Genomic DNA, 21481 nt, shown 5'->3' on the forward strand with positions numbered 1-21481 from the left:
GGGCAGCAGTGGGTGTGAATGGGATGAGATTGAGTGTTACCAACAGCAACACCCACTTTTCCATATTAACCTGCCATTCATGTACTGCTGTGGCAAACCTTTATGTGCTTTCTCTTTCTTTTTCAGGAAAGACTCCTCCTCACCATCTCCAACTACATCTTCACCACCATCTTTGTTGCTGAGATGACTTTAAAGGTAAAAGCTTACCTGGGACTGGGCTACTCAATTAACATGTCCTTTTTGCCTCAGAAGTGATAACAAGTGATAACATAACATATTTTCCTATTTGAACACATTGGATGCCTCCCAAGATGTAGTGTACAGTACATGTAACATAACAGAAGTAACGTAAGTGTGTCATAATAATCGGTCTTCACTACGGCAGTATTAATCTAATCTTTCCTCTAGTAGTGTTACTCAAATCTCGGAGCGTTTATCTTTAAGATCCTGCGCAGTGTTAATATTCTCTCTTTCATTCCCTGCATCTTTGAAGTGGCACATTGAATTTTATGGAAGTGTACAGTATGCGTAATCCCTCTCTTGTCGAGCAATTAAGCAATGAAATTAATTGGACAATGTTTCCTCTTTTGGGCACATTCGATCACCCTATTCAGTTCTGCCAGATTTCAGTCCAGCCAAGTTCATCAATTATGAAATGGACTCAATTATTAATGTACAGTACCGCAAAAAAATGAGAGACAGATTTGCTAGAGGCTAAGAAATGACTGCGTGGGACAGCCCAGCATCTGGCCAGCTGCAGGGCGTGACTCCGCCCCCTTTCCTCTATCTACCGCCGTTTCCTTTGTGACAGTGTTGGATGGTCTCCAGGTGACAGTGTAATATAAATGATCTAAGCTCTCTCTGCAGAAGCGAAGTGTCTGATAAATGTCACTGTGTCTCAGTGGACACCTGTCACGTGACCCGGTGATGGTTGTTAAGGACAAAATGACGGTGTCGATTTTATGTAGCTGGACTCTAAGCAGAGCGGTTTAGGTCCTAATAACTGTGACTGACATTTGGGAGAGCTGTATCCCACTCCATGGGGAACGGCTCCGGGTGTATCTCTTTCCATACGAGACGGAATATTCCACCTCCCTCGAGCTCGCAGTTGCTGTGCAAGTTAGGGCGGTCTCCAGGACCGCTGTGGCAGCGCGGTCGATGCTCCCCGCTCCGTCTCCGAGACAGAGTCGCGGTGCCGTGCAGTGCTTTGTTTTGGCATCTGTCTACATGTCTCTGCAGCGGAGTTGACAGTGACCTCGCAGTTGCTAAGAGATTGTTCTGCCTCGCAGTCATCTCTATGAATGCGTGCCTCTGATAGCTGGTGTGCATTTTCCCCTCACAAATACGTTCCCTTCTCATCACTGGAATCACAAGGAGGTGTTTTGAAAGGTGTGGTGGTGCAGTAAATGACGGTTACATTACACAACTAATCTCTCTCTCTCTCTCTCTCTCTCTCTCTCTCTCTCTCTCGCTCTCTCGCTCTCTCTCTCTCTCTCTCTCTCTCTCTCCCCCCCTTTCTCTCTCTCTCTCTCTCTCTCTCTCTCTGACACACACACTCAGGTGGTGTCCATGGGTCTGTATCTGGGAGATAAGGCCTATTTGCGCAGCAGTTGGAACATTCTGGATGGTTTCCTGGTCTTCGTGTCCCTGATTGATATCGTGGTGTCCATGGCGGGCGGGGCCAAAATCCTCGGGGTGCTGCGAGTGCTCAGGCTGCTTCGGACACTGCGCCCCCTAAGGTTGGGAGTCTCGCTTACGTTTTACAGCTTCAGCCCTTCGGCAGGCACTTTTAGCAGGTGCTAAGCTTGCGTTGTCACCGGTGGGAAATTAATACAGGAAAACTGCAAAAACACATTGGAACTAAGGAGTGAACGTGAAGCCAGTGTTCAGTCAACATTCTATGCTTAATTTACACTTTTTCTTCACAAACTCATTTTGATGAGTTCGTTTTAGTTCAAAAATTCAAAAATTCAAAAAATGCTAAACTGAGCACGAAAAAAATAGGCCTTGCTTGTTAGTACAGTTGTCAGTACAAATTTAATGACATATGTTGATTGAATCCCAGCCTAACTGTGGTAAAAAAAAGTGTGTTCGCCTCATAAACTTCGCTCTCGCTTCTGTCTCTCTTAGGGTGATCAGTCGAGCCCCCGGCCTAAAGTTAGTGGTGGAGACCCTAATCACTTCCCTCAAACCCATTGGCAACATTGTCCTCATCTGCTGTGCTTTCTTCATCATTTTTGGCATTCTAGGCGTCCAGGTAGAGTTCAGTACTTGATTTTTTTATCTGTCAGGATTTTGGTGCACAAAGTCCCTTTTGTGTTTTCCGAAAGTTTTTTTATCATTTCTTGTGCTCTTGAGAATTATTTGGCACTTCAATTGAAAAAAACTATTTGCAACTTGAGCTGAGAAAAAAAAAAAAAACTTCCTGCCTTATTCTTTTCCAGTCTGCTTGTGTTCACAGTTCTGCTTTCCCTTTGAAAGTGTGCCACCTGTAAAAACAGCAAAAACAGATATAACTAGTGAGATAATTCTATCCCGGTTCACAGCTATTCAAAGGCAAGTTCTTCTACTGCTCGGGCCCTGATGTGAAGAACATCACTAACAAGTCGGACTGTCTCTCAGCCAATTACAAGTGGGTCCACCACAAGTATAACTTTGACAATCTGGGACAGGTATGCTAACGCTCCTTCTTTGAAAACATTCAGGTGCATATTAAGAATGCTGAGAAGTTAACATCCTGGCTTTGTGCGTGTGTGTGTGTGTTTGTGCGTGTGTGTGACTGTGTGCATGTACATGTGTTTGTTTGTGCACGTGTGCGTGCGTGTGCGTGTGCACACGTGTCTGTCTCTGATTTCCACTGCAGGCACTGATGTCCCTCTTTGTGCTGGCTTCCAAAGATGGCTGGGTCAACATCATGTATCACGGCCTAGACGCAGTAGGCATCGACCAGCAGGTAATGTAAACTGCATCTCGTCTGCATTTTCCACAGCGCCTACGAGCTGCCTGAGCCAACAGTACTCTAGACAACCGTATGAATATTCCTTCACTGGGTCAATTCCGTTATAGCCTTCGGCTAAATACTCTTTTTAGCAATTCTTGTAATGCTGTGGCGGAACTTAATGTTAGATTTGAAGAATAACGTGTGAATGAGTCACTGTACATCAGCCTCCAGAAAGGCATTAAGCATTCACCACATCGTACCCGCCGCTGTAAGTTTGTCTACTTCAGAATTCACAAACACAACCTGACGGGGCTTGTGCGTGCGATGCATACGGTCTGTACAGTGGTGTGCTTCACAGCTCATGGGTATAACCAGGCCGTGTGATTTCCTGGAGCTGGAGCCACACAAAGCGAAGCACAATAGCATTTCGCGGCTCCTGGTGACAGCGGGTTTAAGTTGGCAGGGTATTTACAGCCTCGTTGCTCATTAGCGCCTCCTCTGGTGAATTGTAGATTGCTGTGTGGAATGTACAGTCCTATGGAACAATGACTAAGTGCCGTGCCACCAAACCCTGTTTCTGGAGATCATCCTGTAGGTTTCCATTTCATCCCTAATTTGTCACACCTGATCCTACTAATTAGCTGCTCAACATCTCGAGCTGTTGATTAAGGTGTGCTTTGTTAGGGTTGACGTGAAAACCAGCTGGACAGTTAGATCTCCAGGAACAGGGTTGGGCAGCTCTGGCTGCGTAGCAGCTGACAGGCATGTTTTGAGTGTCCCAGTTTCCTGTCCTGGTGGAAAATGCAATTAGGAATTCCAGATAACAGAATAAAATTTTAAAAAAACATGAGGATATATTTTTTTTTAAGTTTCTCCAGAAAAGGCTTTGACACTCCAGGCTTTGACACTGGAGTTCAGCAGCATGCTGAACTGAATCCCTGCTGCAAACGCACTGCAGCACATTGACATCCAGCGAAGTGTTGATAATTCCTCCTCGTTTGCCTTTCCATTTGATTTATCCACTGGAACGTCTCTTTGGCTTGGCGTGCTGATTGGAGCGGTTCGTTAAATGGGGAGAGTGAACGCACTCGCGCGGTTGCTGCCGCAGCGAGAGTGGGCGGGCCGGGGCGGACCCGACAGCCGGGCCGATTTAAATAGTCGGCCCCCGCTAACCCGCCGGTGCCGGCAGCGAGATATCGAAGATCGCAGAGCGGGGCGGCCGGACCCTCGGCGTCCGGAGGGATGGGAGACCTGAGAGCGCGGCTCTCTCTAAGAGCCGCGACTGCTCCATCGGGAACAACAACAAGCTGTCCTGAGCGAGATGGGGTCCAATGGGGAATTAAATGGCGTGTGAAATTTGACTGGGGCCTCGCTGGAGTTAATCTGGCCGCCGCGCCCGGTGCAGGTCATTAAAAAGCCGTTCCCATTGGGAGATATCGGCACAGCACTTTCAGAGATGTCTCTTTTTTTTCGCCAGGGTTTTAATAATTATGGATTTTTTGTTAACGACGTCTCTTTGAGAGGCAAGGAGTGGGTTTGTCGCTGTGCGCGTACTGTAAGCGCCGGCCTGGTTTGTCAGATCTTAAAATTTCATACTTCTGCAGAAAAACAAAAGATTTCGTTCGAGCCCCTGTCACATGCCTCCTACGCGGCTCACCTGTTCCTTACTCCCTCCGTTCTTCCCTGCCAGCCCGTTTGCTCTCCTCTTCCCTCATTGGTCGTTTTTTCCCCCCCCTCCTCCTCCTTTCCCGCCTTCTGTACCCCCAGCCCGTCATTAACAACAGCCCCTGGATGCTGCTCTACTTCATCTCCTTCCTGCTGATCGTCAGCTTCTTCGTGCTCAACATGTTCGTGGGCGTGGTGGTGGAGAACTTCCACAAGTGCCGGCAGCACCAGGAGGTGGAGGAGGCCAAGCGCCGGGAGGAGAAGAGGCTTCGGCGGATGGAGAAGAAGAGAAGGAGTAAGATGGAGGGAGATGGAGGTTGGAGTAGACTCAGTTGGTAATATGGTGTCAGTTTACACAGGACGTAGGCCTAAAGACAACCTGTGTCTTTACGAATAAGAGGTGCACGCTGTACGAGAGAAACTGCCGGCCTAATCCATGTCTGGCAGCCATGCATACGCACTTCGGCTAAAATCCAGCTGTGGAAAATCCAGGTTCAGAAAGTAAAAGTTGTCCCCAGTATTGTGTTCCGATAAACCGGGTTTTGCTAATTAACACAGTTCTTCAGCAGGGGGTAGAACTAATTAGTGAAATCAGAAACACTAATGGCACCACCTTTACTTTCTGATCCCTGCACTTTCCACCTCAGTTAAAATCAGTATCGGCTGGAGTCAAAGTATTTTAGTGGACTGTGATTTAAAAATAAGTCAGACCATTGTTGTAGGCTATTAATATGAGATCAAGGTAATTACTTTTTTGAAATTACCTACTTTCAGCCTCAGGAAAAAAGACATAAATTTGTAAGAACAAATTTTCTTTCTTCTCCTTTCTCCTTTATTCTCTCTCCTCTCCCTCTCCACATGTTTGTCTCCCTGCCTCTGGCCATTCCTCTCATTCTTCCTCCTCACTCCATGTTTTTCTCCCTCTTTCCATCCTACCCTCCACCCTTTTCTCTGCTTTTCTTTTTCCTTCTCTCCCTCTCTCTCTATCCTACTCTCCTCTAATCTTCATCCCTCTCCCCTCTACGTCTCTCCCTTCTCTTCCTATCCTCTCCTCTCCTCTTCTCCCCTCCTCTCCTTTCCTCCCCCTCTCCTCTCCCCTCCTCACCTCACCTCTCCCTCCCTCTTCCCTGCTCTCCTCTCCCCTTCCCTCCTCTTTCCTGCTCTCCTCTCCCCTCTTCTCCTCTCCTCTCTTCTCCTCTCCCCTCCTCACCTCACCTCTCCTCACCTCTCCCCTCCTCTCTTCTCCTCACCTCACCTCTCCCCTCCTCTCTTCTCCTCTCCTCTCCTCTCCCCTCCTTTCTTCTCCTCTCCTCTCTTCTCTCAGAGGCTCAGAAGCTGCCGTATTATTCTGGGTACAGTCACGCGAGGCTGATGGTCCACTCCCTCTGCACCAGCCACTACCTGGACCTCTTCATCACCTTCATCATCTGCGTCAACGTGGTCACCATGTCCCTGGAGCACTACAGCCAGCCGCAAGTGAGAGGGTGTCCCGCACACATCTATGTGTCTGTCCATCCGTCCATCCGTCCAGCCGTCTGCCCCCCTTTACCATGATCCTTCAGAGCCGCACAGAGTCTTACATGGCACTTTAAATGAGGCCGGTCAGAGGGGCAGTGTAACCATCTTCTCTACCCCCTCCCTCTCCCTCTCTCCCTCTCTCTCTCTCTCTCCCTCTCCCTCTCTCTCTCTGTCTCTCTCTTTCCCTCTCTCCCTCTCTCCCTCTCTCTCTCTCTCTCCCTCTCTCTCTTTCCCTCTCTCCCTCTCCTTCTCTCTCTCTCTCTCTCTCTCTCTCTCTCTCTCTCTCTCTCTCTCTCTCAGTCCCTGGAGACAGCTCTGAAGTACTGCAATTACTTCTTCACCACCACCTTCGTGCTGGAAGCTGTTCTGAAGCTCATCGCCTTCGGCTTCCGCCGCTTCTTCAAAGACAGGTACCGCGTAGCGTAGCGTAGCGCCAGGCCGCCCGCGCCGCACCAGGCCCCGTGCCCAGGCCCCGCGCCCAGGCCCCGTCGTCTGAGCGCTAACTGATGTTACGCATTAATTACCACTCCGTTCTGTCTGAGTCACGCTCTTCCCCGTTTCACAATCTGGAGAGTGCGCCATTCACCGAAGGATTACTTTAATTATCGTAATATCGCTTGTGTGCGCAGCTTTTTTAATGCAAACTTAATCACTCTTGCATTACTGTAATTGGAGACAGCACACAGAGCTGGAGAAAAAAAGATGGTGAGATAATTATTTTTAATTAGGCCTGTTCTCAGCTTGGTTTTCTAGTTATGTATCCATACTATAAACATATTGTAGTGATCATTTAGAAAATAAATACATTATGTTAGTGCAAACTTTACCTTATGGAAATGGATGTTTTCCTCTTACTATGACTAACTTACTATGACTAACACTGTGTGTACGTTGCAGCATTATAGGTTTTCAAGAAATCACCTAAGCATGTTACAGAATATTTTAAAAAATCTTTATTTTTTTATCTTAAAATGAATTTTTGTTAGTGTTAGTATGTATGGTTTAGCATACAGTGGTGTATGAAATCAAACTAGGACTCAGTTTTTTACAGACCTCACTTCTGAGAGCATTGTCATATTTGAGGGTATATGCATATATATATATATATATATATATATATATATATATATATATACATAAAACATTTTAAATTTGGTTCCTGTTCAGAAGTTTTTTGCAATGTGTGGAGGTGGCGGGAAACCATATTAATCCAATTATGTCTGCGCCCGCATTCGCGGACCACGTACGAGATTAGCCGAATTGCCTTGAAGTATCTTTGATACCGCGCTCATTTCAGCTGAACATTCCATTACACAGTAGCGATTCAGGTCTGTGCCTCCGTGAGATCCCTTTTCATTCCCCGTTTTTTGAGCTGTGACCCATTTTTCACTGTGAGGAAATGTGCGCTCCCTCTGCGCAGCAGTCAGTCTGTTTTACATAACTTACCACAGCTCCAGCGTTAGCGCCCCGTCTTCATTATCTTCATCATAGCTATTCATTTGCTTAGCAGTAGGACTTTTCTGGGGCAGGCTACAAATATCTGATACGCTGTCCAAGGAAATGGAGCACGAAGCTCATTTGGAAAGTTGAAATTCGTTTTTCCAAACGTCTCAAAAAAGAGGAGAGATATTTGAAAGGAAATAAGGTTAGAAAGTATACTCACCTAACGTTGTTTAAGCGGTTAGGCCAGCTGAAAACTCAGTTCTCAATTCCTTTGATGCCTCTTTCGAATTCAAAATGTTAAGGAATCCAAGAGGACCACAGGCATCCAATCAGAGGTAAGGGGTTGATGTAGAGAGACAGAATTTTCCCAGAACACCTCTGCACCAGGTTTTTAATGACCACAGTCGAAAGTCTCTTTCTACACGCAGTACTTTTCTTCAGCACAGTACCACCTCCATTGATCAGGGGTATTGAGGACAGACGTTAGATTTCTTTACCTGGTCCAGTGGGAAGAGTGCCCCCTGCAGGCCCATCATGACCTCTTTCAATTACGACCCGGAAAGTCTTCTGTCAAAACCTTAACTAAGCCCTTCCCTGCTCAGCTACAAAAGCCTGAAAAATGGCCATACGGTGGTATAGCTGTGGCTGAATGCTTGAACCTGGAAGAAACTAACAAGGCACTTTGGCCCCAGGGCCAGGAACACTAAAGCAGGCAGAATGCGGTGTGCTACTGTGCGGGAGCCTGCTGAGATAAGGACTGAGCCGCCAGGTCCGGTAATAGGTGTTAGCCTGTGTGAACCAGGGAGAAAAAAAAAATTATGATTATCCCATTGTGACATCACCTCCCTGGGAAAAGACAGAGAGGAAAAACACCGCCAATCGTGAACTACAGCGGTAACAACCGCTAGAACAGCACTGCTGGTGATTGGTGGATGCTATTTCCTGAATACCCTCAGGGCTTGAAGAAGCAGAAAGCATTCGACAAACAGCGCTCGCCATTGCTCTACTGGTTGGTGACAGCGTAGTTAGTGAGCTCGGCGGAGCTCCCGCCTGCGTTCTGAGTGTGAGGGGATGCTGCTGCTGTCTTATTCCTAATTCACTGCCTCTGGTGTGAATGAGGAAGCAGGGCTGCGGCGTCTGCTCTGTTTGGGCACGAGGAGAGGACATTTCTCAGTGTGAAGCTGTGTGCGTCCTGTGCTAGAGCACCACTGCTGCCGAAATGACAGCCACAGGTACAGAATGATCTAAGGGGGACTGACCTGAAATAAGGAGAGCTGGAGCACCCCTCAGAAACAGCACGGCTTTAATGAAGCAGGGCGGCGGACGTCTGAGGACAGAGTGAAAGGAAAAGGCAGCGGGCTTTGTGTGTGTGTGTGTGTGTGTGTGTGTGTGTGTGTGTGCGTGCATGTGTGTATGTGTGCGTGTGTGTGTGTGCGTGCATGTGTGCGTGCAGGTCTGCGTGTGTGTGTGTGTGTGTGTGCATGTGTGTGTGTGTGTGTGTGTGTAGGTAGATAGGTGTGCGTGCGTGTGCCCGTATCTGTGTGTGTGACCCGTGCCCTTGTGCCCGCAGGTGGAACCAGCTGGACCTGGCCATTGTGCTGCTGTCGGTGATGGGCATCACCCTGGAGGAGATCGAGATTAACGCCTCGCTGCCCATCAACCCCACCATCATCCGCATCATGAGAGTCCTGCGTATCGCACGGGGTGAGTCTCACCAACCCCCCCCCCCCCCCGCTGCCTAGACTCACTCTTCCCAGCCGCAGCCTTTTCAGGTTGAAATCAAACGAGGATAACATTTCTATTTCTTTTCTGGCCCCCCTCAACTCCTCAATACGGAAATATTTAATGACACGGATGATATTTAAGCCTTTACCTCTACCCTAACCCCACATATTAAAACAGGCAGCGTTCGCTGGGAGACGCAATCACTCCGGAACGTGGATGGTCATTACGGAGCGGTAATAGCGGGAACGTGGAGAGGGGGGGGGTCTCATCATTCCTGGTTCTGGTGATTGGGTTTTGTGGGGAACGCACCGGAAACCTCGATCTCGCCGGGCGAGTTTATGAACAGTGACTGTGGCTGGATCGGGTCAGGGCCCCCCCCCCGGGTGGCCCGGCTGCTGCCTGATCGCTTTTAATTGCACGCTGCTTCCCATTGTTTCTGCCGGAATGACTTAACAGTTGCTGCAAGGTTCATTTCTCTCGTGAGAGAAAGAAACGGGAGCGGGCTCCTAGGATTCTGCTTTTTCGGCACCTTCTTCCTTCGCTTGGGGGGGGGGGGGGGTGCATCCCAGCCTTCAGAAAGAGCAGCATGCTTCATTTCTGCTTTGACCCATGAAACGTGTCACTTTCCCCATTTCTTGGGAATTGGACCACTGGGAGTTCATTAAACTCCTGTACTTACATTTTACATCTCCCTTCTCCCCCCACCATTGCTTTTATGATCAGCTGTGTTTTTTATTAATTATTAAAGGGAAAGGGGCGGTACAGGAGTACAAAAATACAGAAGAGCAACAGAAAATGTCAATAAAATGAATTGCCTCCCTAGCCCCTGTCCCATACCTGGCAACATCTCCCCCCACACCACCCCCTCCCCCCACCTTTCATCCATACTCTGGTTCTGATGCCAGCTGTCATTTTTTACCTCTCTCTCCTTTTTTCCCTTTCTCCCCCCCTCTCTCCCTCCATCCCGCAGTGCTGAAGCTGTTGAAGATGGCCACAGGGATGCGTGCTCTGTTGGACACAGTGGTTCAGGCTCTGCCACAGGTAAACACTCACACAGCCAGCGAAATGCACACAAACTCACGGCTCCTCACCCCGGTACCTGCAAACACTCTGCAGTGCCCTATGGAGTGCCTTGCTCCCGCACTATGGAGTGCCCTGCTCCCACACTATGGAGTTCCCTTCTCCCACACTGTGGTGTGCCCTAGTCCCACCACACTATGGAGTGCCTTAGTCCCACAATATGGAGTGCCCTAGTCCCACCACACTATGGAGTGCACTAGTCCCACCACACTATGAAGTGCCCTGCTCCCACACTATGGAGTGCCCTAGTCCCACCACATTATGGAGTGCCCTGCTCCCACACTATGGAGTGCCCTAGTCCTACCGCACTATGGAGTGCCTTAGTCCCACATTATGGAGTTCCCTAGACCCACCACACTATGAAGTGTCCTAGACTCACCACACTATGGAGTGTCCTAGTCTTACCACTCTATGGAGTGTCCTAGTCTTACTACACTATCGAGTGCCCTAGTCCCACCACACTATGGAGTGCCCTAGTCCCACACTATGGAGTTCCCTAGTCCCACCACACTATGAAGTGTCCTAGTCTCACCACACTATGGAGTGTCCTAGTCTTACCACACTATGGAGTGCCCTAGTCCTACCACACTATGGAGTGCTGTAGTCCTACACTATGGTGTGCCCTTGCGACACACACCTAATGATACCAAAAACCTGTAGTGCTTATTATTCAATATAAAACATGAGCCAGATCCCCTTCCTCCTGAATCCTACTTGCTCCTCACACCTGAGGGCTCACAGGTTACCTGCGAATTGGGCAAGTGCACTGTTTCTGATTGATGTGCAGTTGCCATATTCAGCCCTCCTTAATCATTAGTGATTGGTCGCTTTAATGTGACATACCTGACACAGCAAGCAGCTAACAGAGACATGTGGTCCCTTTGATCCCCTTTAAATATTCCGGGCCTTTGCTACCATGCTGCTACTGGAACAAGGCCGTGGCTGAGTTCCACAGGCCCCCCCCTGGCAGGACAGAGGAGGTAGCGGGGCGATGAAGGGGGGGGGTCGCGCTCCCCTCTCCCGCGGATATCCATCTCCGCTCATTAACACCCATCCATGCCTGTATCTCAGGGGCATCATGGAGGTAATTAACAGGGAGGGTAATTAAGAGGCCCATCGCAATGCGCGCCACAGACTAATGTGTAGAGGAAGGAGCCCACCACAGATTCAACTCCTGTTCTTTCTCCAGGAAACAGGCTTTGATGACTGTTCGGCTCCCACTCACTCTGGCGTGACAGAGTCATATTACAGATATGCTGTAAGCGCATCGTTTTCCCTCCAAGCCAAGAGGAGGCTGACCGTGCAATAGAATCTTAATAGTTTCATAAAAAAAATCAAAGGGAAACCGCTACTGCGATGTGGTTTATGGTTATGCGGTTATGGTTTTCTGTTAGGACGGGTGATAAACTTGGCACACTGTGTCTTGTGTGCGCTTGTGGCAGGTTTTCTCTCGACTGTTCCTGTTTCAGTGACAGCGTTTAACAAGCTCTTAATTTTTACTGCTTGCCTATACAAAGCCCCCCCGATATAAAGAAATCTGTTGAAAGAACAGCTGCGAAACGATCATTTCGGGTGAATTCTAAGAGGAAAACATTTCATGCTGTTGATCGGTATATCTCGAACACAACATGAAATCCCCATCTTTATTACATGAAATTATTTTTCTCATGGTCGTGATGTATTTATGGGGGGGGGGGGGGTGTATTTAGCCTTGTTGTGTAATATTGGGTGGTTTGATTCATCAGTCTGCTTCACAGTTATCAGGGCTACAGAGCCATCATGCATCTGTCGCACGGCTTAGCGTCCAGCGCGCTGGGACACACATCATTAAATGCTCAACATGCCGGCTAATGCAGCTCGAGATTAGCCTGTCAGACGTCTTTGATTGATGCGATCACATCAAAGGTTCTGATTACAATTGGGGCTTCGGTGCACAAACACCAATCGCGAGGCGCAGTCTCAGGGGCTTAAGCTCCACTCGTCCAATCACAAAGGCCCGTGTTTAGACGTTTGATCCGCGTCACCAATTACGGGACACGAATTACGCTTGACCATGAAGCCTGTTTCCCTTCTGTTAAAGTTCAGGGTCTGGACTGTCGTTACCATGCCGGTGTTGAGTGAGCCCTGAAGCCCCACGGAGGGATGCGTAATTGCCTTCAGTGCATCTGGGGAGGGGATTTCAGTTGGCAATCCTCTGCTTAACCAGGCCTCTGTCATCTGCCTGTACAGTTAAAATGCACGGGGGATTGACGGATTTACAGACTGACAGACATTTCAACTGGGCCAATGAACAAATGGGGAGATTTTGCCTGTCCATTTCAGCACAGTACGCCGGTGTAACTACACAAAACAGACAACGAGCAGTGTTTGGCATGGCAAACTTTTCTAAGTTTTAAACTTTTGGCTGTTTACATTGAGAAGGTTATGAGGTTGCACTGCGCAGTGAATGATGACAGATTACTCTGGACATGTAAATGAGCCAATTACACAATTTAGGGCTTAATTTACTGGAGGATTGCTTGTGTACTATGATCAGCGAAGGCCTGTGGAAATGTGTGCAGTTGACTAGCCAGCTGTATCATGGACGAAATTGACAATTAAGAACGGGTTCTCTGGGGCAGCGTCATTGGGTTTCTTTTCCCTTTTACATACAGTATGCAGTCCTTTATATATGAGACTGTAAGGCATACTGTGCTAAATCTGGCAGCAGATTGAGACTGCTAAATATTCCTTTCACTATTCCAAATTCAGTGTGATTTTCAAATTAACTTTTTTGCATGTGAATAGCAATGACCCCAGGAAAAGCAGACATTTGTGACATACTTCTTTGGCCAGATATGGTTGTATAAACTGAGCACCACAGAGAATCTCAGGCAATCATTGGCTTTAAAATGGTTGCTCTTGTCTGCTTATCTATGAAGCTCACACACGGTCCGTTTGAAGGTGACAGGCAACTGTTGGAATGCATTAGCAAATATTTCAATATGCATCTGCTGAATTTGGAGCAATTTCAGATATCCTGCGGTATTAACCATAAAACATAAATATGGCACTGACATTGTAATGCACCGTTGTCCGAAAAGTTTTATGCCACAATAAATTCTGTAAAACAATTAATCGCTTTTACCCAGAAACACTCTCTGCCAGGTCTCACATCACAAATTCTGCATTATTGGGCTCCTTATACTTATAACGGACATTTACCGTGAGTGGGAGTGATTAACTGCCACGGGCAGCAGTGTGGTAATGCTTGTGGACCTGAGCTTGCAAACCCAAGGCTGTTGGATCAATGGCCAGATGGACACTGCTGAGTTGCCCAAACTGCTTGAGTAAATGTAAGAACATAAGAACATTAGAAAAGTGATGACGAGAACAAGCCATTCAGTCCAACTTGGTGTAATGCATTCATTTATTTATAATTAGTTTTTTTATTAGTTGTTTTAAATTTAAATGTTTAGAGAAACAGGCAATTTAAAAGCCATCAAAAATAAACATACAGTTACAGTATATGAATGGATTTTGTGTAAAAAAAAAAGGAATATAAACAGTGTAAGTCACTGTTGATAAGCGTGTCTGCTAAATGCCTAAAATGTAAGAAAAAGTATGTTTCCAGCTGGTCTGCAGATTTTTTTTTTTTTTTGGGTTGGACTTCCAATGCAAATGTCTGTGAATAATGTTTTTATGCTTCATAACAGTCAGCTAGTAATGTCTGCTTTCATGTCTGCCTTATGAAAGAGGCTTGGGATCTGTTGTTTTCACGTGTTCTGTGCACAAGTATAATATTCTTGTTTATGTATTCTGCACATAATCATATGCACACTACATACTGCATATGACGTTTGATGTGTCTGCCGGTGAACTCGAGTTCATTTAAAATTGTTTAGCAAGATGGCTGTGACACTCGCCACAGCATTTCCCCGTGGCCCTCTCTGTGGGACTTCTGCTGCAGCTCCATGTGTTGACAGCTAACTGAAAAAAGTGTTATTGGCCTCACAGAAGAGGTGACACATTGGGGAGTCAACGTGTGAGATTATGTTATGTTAGTGACTTTGTCTGTTGCGCTTCTTAAAGGGCCCAATAAAAAAAAAAAAATGTGTTATAAATATATTACTGCTTTTCTGAATAACCTATTGACATTTTGACTCGATTTGTTTTTGGTTTTTTTTGCATGCCATATTTTTCAGAGGCAACTTTACTGTTCATAATCTGCATGTCAAGAATGTTGAATCCCAACAAATCTGAGAAAAATTTGAAATTTGCATTGCAAGGCTTTTGCTTCCAGGAAGCATCAAGTGCAAAACCAATTTGCCACCCGATCTATTTGCTAGATTTCAATATGTCACCGCTAATAAGCAGCGCGAACTAAACGGTGATGGTCTTTGCCGAGGTTGATGAGTTTCGGAGAAGAATATTGCGTTTTTTCTGCTCCCGGTCCAGCAGGCTTAGCGGTTGGTTGTTAATGCAGGTTTAGCGGTTGGTTGTTAATGCGCCGACGTTTCCTGCCTGATGGCGCGTGACGTCCTCTCGGCTCGCTCGTGGCGTTCGCCGTGAATTGAAACCTATGAGGCGAGCTCGGCTCAGCTTCCCGTTACAGATACCTTCCAATTAGGTAACGGCTCATTCCCGTAATCGAAATGGCTTCGCGGGAGTGTAGCTTGCGGGGGCCGCGCTCGGCGTAGACTTCATTGGGTTTGCTCAGGACGGCGGTGCTCCATCACCCCAGTAAGAGGCCCTCTCTTCCCCAGTGAAAGCATTGCCTTTAAGTGGGAGGTTATTCATCTAAAGCAATCCCATCTGCCTGGTCACCGCTGGGTTATTTTACTAATGGGACTCTATTTGCTTTTGGGAAATGTGCGCTGATTTCACTCTCTCAGTCCATTTGATAATAGCAGCCTCTCATTCAGCACAAACACAGTCGCATTTTACAATTTGATCTGCTTGATCCATGGCATTGAAGCAATTGTATGCTAATGGACTTCTTCAGCTTCCATAGTTTGCCCTTAAGGGAAGACCATTGACATCCAATAACAAACTCCTGAAGCCCTTAAAAGCTATTGTGATAACATCATTAGCTATATCTACATTAAAGTGAACAGGGAAAGCATTATCACTGAGTGGTATGGTCACTTAATTAGATGAAAAGGTACAGGCTAAGCAGCCATGAGTCACTGAGAATTAGAGGTTGACATGTTAGAAAGCAGAGGACCACTGTGATGGTTGGACCTATTATGCCTGGGAAACAGCATACTGCCCTTGTTATGCCCGTGTAGGTAAAAACAAAATTTTAAAAACGGAGAAGTGCTTCTTAAGGTCTACAGGCACACAGTATTCTCAGAGATTGTGCAATAATTGCATTTTTGTAGCCTTGTAAGAACAAGCAGACCTTGAAGCTTCGAAACATTAACATCCTTTGAGTAAGTGAATTTGTTTTGTCTTTTCATTATATTCCATTAACGTCCACTGCTTTTTTATACGATGTTTACAGAACACAGTGAAACAGGACTCTGGTTATGTACTATCACGCAGGGACGTACTCTTCCCAGGGGTGATGGACCTAAAAAATAAAAGCTTTACATTAATTTACAATCACATTATACTTTTATATACTTTTACAGTGCTTTTGTCTGGCCAAATGAGAACAAGAGGCGCATTTTCTAAATGGTGGTTTAACAGCTTGCGCCCATGCGCTGCCCGTGCAGTGTAGTGATTGGACGCACGGCTGACTGGGCGTGTCTCTTTCAGGTGGGGAACCTGGGCCTGCTCTTCATGCTGCTGTTCTTCATCTACGCGGCGCTCGGGGTCGAGCTCTTCGGAGAACTGGGTGAGAGACTCAAACTGACGGTGGACGGGGTTAAAGGTCACACAACGGAATCAGCCCAAAATGTCTGCGACTGTATTTAGAAATCCGTAGTGTAATACGGTGTTTAAGGACAATCTGGAATACTCCTGAATTACTTCCACAAAATTAATTGTGAACTAATATGCTGACAGCTGAGTCGATGGCTTACGGGCGTAGAAGATCAGGATTTGACACTAATTGTTTAAAACAAGCTACTGACAGCGTTTCTGTCGTTAATTCCAATTCAAACGAACGCATCTGTTCGCCGCTCACCCATATGTAAACGCTGCAACACGTGCACTCAAAATCTGATTATTCCCAAGGAACCTGTCATGAAAAATAATTATAAATGCATCGTGCGTATACATCCAATATTCAAGTGACAATATGTGAAAGAACATAAGGTGCCGTATGTGTTATTATCAAACTTCCACCTCAAGGGAACAGCTATTGCTGATTTAAATTTTAATCCGTTGAATGTATTCATCGCTGAAGAGAAGTGTTTCTCATGAAGTGGGTGTGTTCGTTAAAACCCAGAGTGCTTAAATATGGGAAATGCATAAGAATGGTGGGCGGGGTGCTCTTATCTTGCTGAAAGTGATTCATGCTCTGCCGTTCTGCTGTCCCTCTTCCCTCCTCCAGTGTGCAATGAGGATTACCCGTGCGAGGGGATGAGTCGCCACGCTACCTTCGAGAACTTCGGCATGGCCTTCCTCACGCTCTTCCAGGTCTCCACGGGAGACAACTGGAACGGGATCATGAAGGTACGGCACAGCCGCTGGTCCCGGCACGCCGCTACAGAGTACAGCACAGCAGGACACAGCACTGCACAGCACAGCACAGCATAGCACAGCACAGCACAGAACACCACATCACAGCATAGCACAGTAGAGCACAGCACAGCATAGCACAGCACAGCAAAACATAGCACAGAGACACTACTCAAAACACAGCACAACACATTGCACAGCAACACAGCACAGTGCAACATAGCACAGCTACTCTATTCAGAACAGCACAATGCAGCACAGCAACAGTACTCAGTACAGCACAGCACAGCAACATAGCACAGCACTGAACAGTCAGCAGCACAGGGCCGATCCATTACTATTTGATCCCTCATCGGTAATGGATTTCAGTGATCAGAGAGGATTCTCCATGGGCTTCTCCCCACGTTCTCTTTGCTAGGACATGACTGCAACCTGTGGCTGCCGTAGAGAATTTGCTGCTTGGTACAGTAGCTTCGGGGCTCTCAGATCGAAGCTTTCTGAGACATTCACATTGATATGCGGGCTACATGATCGCCCAGACGATTACTTGCAAATCGTTTTTTGAGTCCCCAGGCTGCCCAGTCCGACCTCTTCCTGGGTTTAACACGCACTGCCAGACATCTCTCTGTTCCTGCCCTCTGCTCAGTTACCATTAAACGTTATTAAAGAGCCTCTTCCTGGGACACGGGTCACTGTCATTCATTTTCACCTATTATTACTTTATAGGTGCCTTTAACAGCATGCATACAGCCAGGCAAGAGCTGTTCTTGGAAATCGCTTTCTTTTTTAGATGTGACTTCATCATAAAAAGTTTTTTTTTTAATGGAGCATGACAAAAGCCAACAAACACTACACATCAAAGAGGTGTTACACATTCTAAAATTCTGCTCTGAAAGAACTCTGAAAGTACAAAAGCGGATTCTCCATAGCCAAGTCTGCTGCATGTATAGTGAGCATTTACAACAACCTGAGTTCTTCAGAGCCGTTCTGCAGGAGGTTTTTTTCTTCAGTCATCATTTTCCGATTCCTTGTTTCATGCATCATAAAACAGGAAACGGGAGCTTAAGGCTCCTTTTTCCTCTTGCTGTACACTGCCGCACGAAGCCTGATTTGTTCCGAAATGCGACGCGGCTGAGAAACCGCCTGCTCTTGTGCGCCCCCTGCAGGACACGCTGCGTGAATGCCAGGTGGGCGAGCACACGTGCAACCCCAGCCTGCAGTTCATCTCGCCGCTCTACTTCGTGAGCTTCGTGCTGACGGCGCAGTTCGTGCTCATCAACGTGGTGGTGGCCGTGCTGATGAAGCACCTGGACGACTCCAACAAGGAGGCGCAGGAGGACGCCGAGATGGACGCCGAGATCGAGCTGGAGCTGGCGCAGGGCGGCCTCTGCTGCATGGGGGGGCTCGGAGGGGGCGGGGCCGCGGCCGGGGCCGGGGCCGGAGCCGGGGCGGGAGGGGGCGACAAAGGAGGGGGTGACGGAGCGAACTGGCAGAGCGCAGGTACCGGTGCCAACGCCAACCCCGTCGGCACCACCCCCCACAGATGCTCACATGAACCGCACGACCCCCGAAGGCTCTACTCTCCAGCCCAGGTGAGCAGCACTCTCACCCCCCTACCCTGACCCTGACCCTAACCCCCCCCCCCCCCCCCCCCCCCACAGCTAAAAGCTGTTCATATTTCAGATAGAGACCAGTTACCCTTTACACACAGGAATATTCAGAAAATACGCTGAAATAATAAATAGCAGCATATATTTTACCCTTCTTTAAGACTTAACATTATACAGAATACATGTAAATGATTGCCACTTTCAAACACGATATTTTTTTGTGAAAACACTTGTAAAATTTGCTTAATTCACCATGTTTCATAAAAAAACTGCCTACGTATTGCTGGCAATCTTCAAAGAAGCTTCCCGTATTTCTGTCAGTATTCTGTACATCTGGTTTGTTACAGCTATTTTAAAACAGCCATTTGAGCAGATTTTTGGGCTTGAATGAAGTGGTGCCGCAACAAATGTGCTTCAGATGTGGGTAATGCTGAGTACTTTGCTGCCTGGAGGGCCTCGCCGTGCACTGTTCTGAAATTAACTGAACACAGAACAGCCCCGCTCTGCTACTGGAAAACCTTAGACTGCTGCCCCCTGTTTTATTAGTTGGTAATTGTCACTGTGGGCTATACCCTCATTGATGAAATTGTTGTCTTAATCAACAGATTAAATCATTATCCGATACCAGCTGCTAATCATAAATTTCATGCTGCAGATTGCAAGTTCCACTTGCTTGCACTTTATTAATCACAGACCATATGACCACTCAAACGGCTTGAATAAAAAAAAAAGAAGTTATTTTTCCCTAGCCTGGGTGAAATGCTGCCATTCTCCTTTAATTTACTGGTTGCTAGTTTCGATAACCTTTAATCACCGTCTTTCTTTCGCCTGAGGAATATGTCCAAACTGCTTCAGTGAAGTGAATAATGAGTTTGTTTAACTGATTAAAGTCAGACTGTGGTCTAAATTAAGTGGACACACCCACCCTGGACCAAAGCCACAGACATTCAAGCTTCAGTAGAAAGAGGTGGAGTTGTAATTAACTTCAGTCACTAATATCTGTATCCTTTTACCTACACTGAACAAAATGTGATACACCACAAATTTTCACTTGAATGGACCTAAAGACCTGAGACCTTTCGGAGAAGACCTAAAAAATATAAGTATAGCAGATTGACGTAAAATTGTTGGCTTGTCCAACGAAGAATTTTTTCATTGTGCCTTTTCCTCCACTTTTCGAAAAAAAAAACCATTTGATACACCTAACATTTAAACTTGAATGGCCCCAAACACCTAAGACCTTTATGAGAAGACCTAAAAAAAATATATAGGTGTAGCAATTTGAAGTAAACATTTTAGGCTTAGCCAACAAAGAATTTTTTCAGTGTGTCTTTACTTCCCCTTGTCCTCCCCAATTCCCATCGGTAATTGGGCCTTTCTCGGGTCACGTCCCGGCCCCCGCGCCCCTCTGTGAGAGCCGCGGCTGAGTCCGAGGCGGGGCTCCGACGCGCTCGGCTGCGAGGGGCTATTTTACACCCCACAGCCCCCACACGCCCGCACCCGGGAGAGACAGAGCCGGTTAGAGGGTTTCCTCTCCCATCGTCGCAAAAAGGAGGTAACGCGCCTGTAATCTCTGGCCGGCTGAATCCCGCCCTGTCGCTTTCGGGTCACGTGTGGGCGCGTCGCGCTGCTGTAGACCGCCAGTCATCCGCGGCCGGTGATGATGCGGTCAAGCCTCGAACCTGCAGGTGTGTAGGGGGGGAGCCTGCGTGTGTGTCGAGCGCCTTTATCGACCGAGCTACTGAGGTAAAGCCTGCATCTTTAAAGTTAGGCTGACCGTCCCCTCTCCATGGCAACCAGTGTTTCCTTTTTAAAAGCTGATGACGTGCTAAAACAAGCACAAGCACATTCAAACACGCACCTACACACACACATACACATGCACACACATGCACACATGCAAGACACACACACACACAGACACACACATACACACACCTTCATAACCAGTATGCTCATATCTCTATGAGCTGAGTCACAGAAGCATGCTCCGTTTGGGTGAAGCTCAGAGGCACACTGGCCTATTCACCTTTCCAAAGCTATAAATGGCTTGAGCTGCTCGCTGGAGGCTGCCTTGATTATGCAAGGCAAACAGAACAGTGGAACCTCTCTTCTTGTTTTCCATCAGTGGGGAGAGATAATTATAGCACCAGGAGATTGTTGAATGTATTTATAGCTTGAATTGTTTTTTAAAAATTGAGCTTAATTCAAGGGGAAGAAAAAGAAAACAGAGACCAAAAAGAAAAGACTGGTAAATAAGAACGAGCATGTCACTGAATCCTGGAAATGCAGATTAAGAAATCGATAAAAATAAAACAGAAATTGCTGATTTTGAGTTGCCAGGCATGGTAATTCTGCTACTTAGAAGTGCCCAGGCGATTCCAGAAATGACTCCTGATGTTAACTCTTGATTATCCCTGGGTGGTGTATCACCTGACTGGGTGATATATTCATGCATATGAGAATAGCGGGATTTCAAAACCATAATCTTCTTTCATATCAGCACTGTAGAAATGAGTGAAAGTACTAATCAGCTCTATTGAATCAACAGCTGTAATTCCAGGATTCAGGGATTAATTAAAAATGTCACGGTTTTTCTTGTTTTTTTTTTTTACATTGGTGGCCTTTAGCCATACAATTCAATTTGTTTGTACTATGTCAGTATTAGGTAAGTACGTTTTTATTAATAAGTAATTACAGTGTAGTAAGCATTCAGCAAAGTGTGCTGCCATGTTTTTCTTGTGTGCATATGCAAACACTATGTGAAAGTCAATGATACAGGGCCATAAAATAGCCACAAAATATCCCAGTACTTTTTATCTGCATAGCTTTAGGTCCTGGGTAGTTATGTTTTTTTGTAATTTGTACAGAGCAGGGGCATTAACTGGTC

At 46.7% G+C, this 21481-nt stretch overlaps 1 protein-coding gene across 3 annotated transcripts in view; it reads left to right on the forward strand.

The window, feature by feature from the left end:
- LOC118217041 (voltage-dependent T-type calcium channel subunit alpha-1I-like) overlaps nt 1-21481 on the forward strand; it is a 179592-nt gene that overhangs the window by 144314 nt on the left and 13797 nt on the right. For all 3 annotated transcript variants that reach the window (XM_035398810.1, XM_035398800.1, XM_035398818.1), the window contains 13 exons: nt 127-195; nt 1561-1739; nt 2131-2257; nt 2547-2672; nt 2864-2953; nt 4709-4901; nt 5931-6082; nt 6425-6534; nt 9138-9271; nt 10263-10333; nt 16115-16193; nt 16854-16975; nt 18148-18573. In XM_035398810.1, coding sequence (XP_035254701.1) covers nt 127-195; nt 1561-1739; nt 2131-2257; nt 2547-2672; nt 2864-2953; nt 4709-4901; nt 5931-6082; nt 6425-6534; nt 9138-9271; nt 10263-10333; nt 16115-16193; nt 16854-16975; nt 18148-18573 — 1878 coding nt within the window. The remainder of the gene's footprint in view (nt 1-126; nt 196-1560; nt 1740-2130; nt 2258-2546; nt 2673-2863; nt 2954-4708; nt 4902-5930; nt 6083-6424; nt 6535-9137; nt 9272-10262; nt 10334-16114; nt 16194-16853; nt 16976-18147; nt 18574-21481) is intronic.

Source organism: Anguilla anguilla, chromosome 2 (assembly GCF_013347855.1).
Source record: "Anguilla anguilla isolate fAngAng1 chromosome 2, fAngAng1.pri, whole genome shotgun sequence".
In the NCBI taxonomy this organism is placed as follows: Eukaryota; Metazoa; Chordata; class Actinopteri; order Anguilliformes; family Anguillidae; genus Anguilla; species Anguilla anguilla.